Source organism: Sinocyclocheilus grahami, unplaced genomic scaffold, assembly GCF_001515645.1.
Source record: "Sinocyclocheilus grahami isolate Dianchi unplaced genomic scaffold, SAMN03320097.WGS_v1.1 scaffold9960.1, whole genome shotgun sequence".
NCBI lineage: Eukaryota > Metazoa > Chordata > Actinopteri > Cypriniformes > Cyprinidae > Sinocyclocheilus > Sinocyclocheilus grahami.
The window spans coordinates 1-1,638 of record NW_015512953.1 but is presented as its reverse complement, the minus strand read 5'-3'; the positions used below and the strand labels follow the sequence as shown (position 1 = coordinate 1,638).

General features: G+C 42.4%; 1 protein-coding gene across 1 annotated transcript in view; it reads right to left on the bottom strand.

Annotated features, from left to right (window-relative positions):
• The window catches only part of LOC107578377 (peroxisomal leader peptide-processing protease-like), a 3,085-nt gene extending 1,509 nt beyond the window's left edge, over positions 1–1,576 (bottom strand). The window contains exons 1-2 of the mRNA XM_016264339.1: positions 208–1,576; positions 6–97 (exon numbers count right to left, since the gene is read on the bottom strand). Of these exons, the coding sequence (XP_016119825.1) occupies positions 6–97; positions 208–1,265 (1,150 nt within the window). The 5' untranslated portion in view covers positions 1,266–1,576. The remainder of the gene's footprint in view (positions 1–5; positions 98–207) is intronic.
• Positions 1,577–1,638: the final 62 nt, after the last annotated feature.

Here is a 1,638-nt window from a genome sequence, read left to right as displayed (position 1 = left end):
TGAGTTTGCGAGGGGCTCCTGAAGCTCCACCACAGCGATATCATAGGGAGATGATGGTACTGATGAATACAGCACCTTACCACTTACTGTATGAAATCTGAGGTGGAAAGCTTAGATATTATTATAAATCCCATGGTGATTAAAAATATAACAATACCAATAACATGTAACAAGTTCAACAAAGATCAACAAACAAAATGTCAGTACCTTCCTCCAAAGTTGACTCTGACTGTAAGCACAGATTTTTCATTCACCACATGCCTGCAGGTCAGAACCAGATTCTGGTTTAGCAGCACACCAGAACCCCACAGCTGGCCGGTCTCAATCAGGGCAACTCCAGTGTAAAATTCAGAGCCTGTCCTTCGGTTTGCAGTTAATGGAGCTTGAAGAGAGCCAGTGATTAACTGTGATGACTCTTCTATCAGCGGCTCCTGGATGGCACCAGCCTGTAGCATGTTTTTCAAAATCAGGTGAACAGAGCACACAAGTGTCAGCCCAATCCATTCATCTGATTTCCAGCACAGTGGTGAAACAATCAAACCCACAAGGTAAGATCTGCCTCCTTTGCTAACAAACACACCGCCTCCTTCGGTGCCAGGCAAGCAGCGGGCATCAGTCAGGATCAGGGCATTCTCAGCTCCTGCCAGATTACTAACTATACCTTTACTAATTGTGTTCATGAAGAGGTCTGGACAGAGACCACCGAATGGAGACCCACATGCGATGACATGACATCCCTTTTCAAGACTGCCACTCTTCACCCATGGAATAGTTTCCTTGCAGGTGCATGTGGATGAAGTGGGCACTTTTAAAAGTGCAAACCAACTTAAAAATCTGGAGTCTTCCAGAACTTCTGCATCCAAAGTACCACTATAAAAGCCCCAGTTATCAGCCCCCTTGAAGATTTTGTTAAATGCATCTTGAAACTCCACACAATTGATCATCATTAACAGATGAGCCTCTTGGCGGCTCGTATTGCGTCTGTCCGTCACACACGACTGGTTGGCGCAAAGGTGAATGTAATCTACATGCACTTTTAGCTCTTTAGTGAAACTTTCAGAATGCAATATTTTCGCGTCTTTCTTCATGGACTGTCTATCACTGATAGAGCGTGAAAACAGAATGCCACTACAGACTATAATCCCAGACTGGTAATTCAGAAACACTCCACTACAGCTCAATTCTTTATTCGGAGATCCAGACGTGAGGTTGAGCGGCTTCTCGGACACTGTGACAACACAACAAGCCTCTTCCGCAATCTTCATTTTCAAACGTTAGATCTATAGAGATATGTCTATATAACAGTATTAAATTGGTTCAACAAAATGGTCACAATTTTTATGCTAATAGTAGAAGTGTTCTTGCATATTGCAATGAGTTCAAGATAGAAATGTCAACGCGGCGCTGGAGGTCAAATTATAAATAAGAACACTATGCTAACAAACACAGTTTGTCAATAACAACTAGTTAGGGTCGCAACGAATACCTCTGACCGGCTAGATAATTTAATAATATCTATATGATTTTATCGCCGATTTGATCCATCTGCAGCGCTTCCTAGTATGATTTCATTGGCGTAAAAGTAATCACGTGTAGTGTTGGGTCGTTCTTAAACGATTCGTTCATTTTGAATGAATC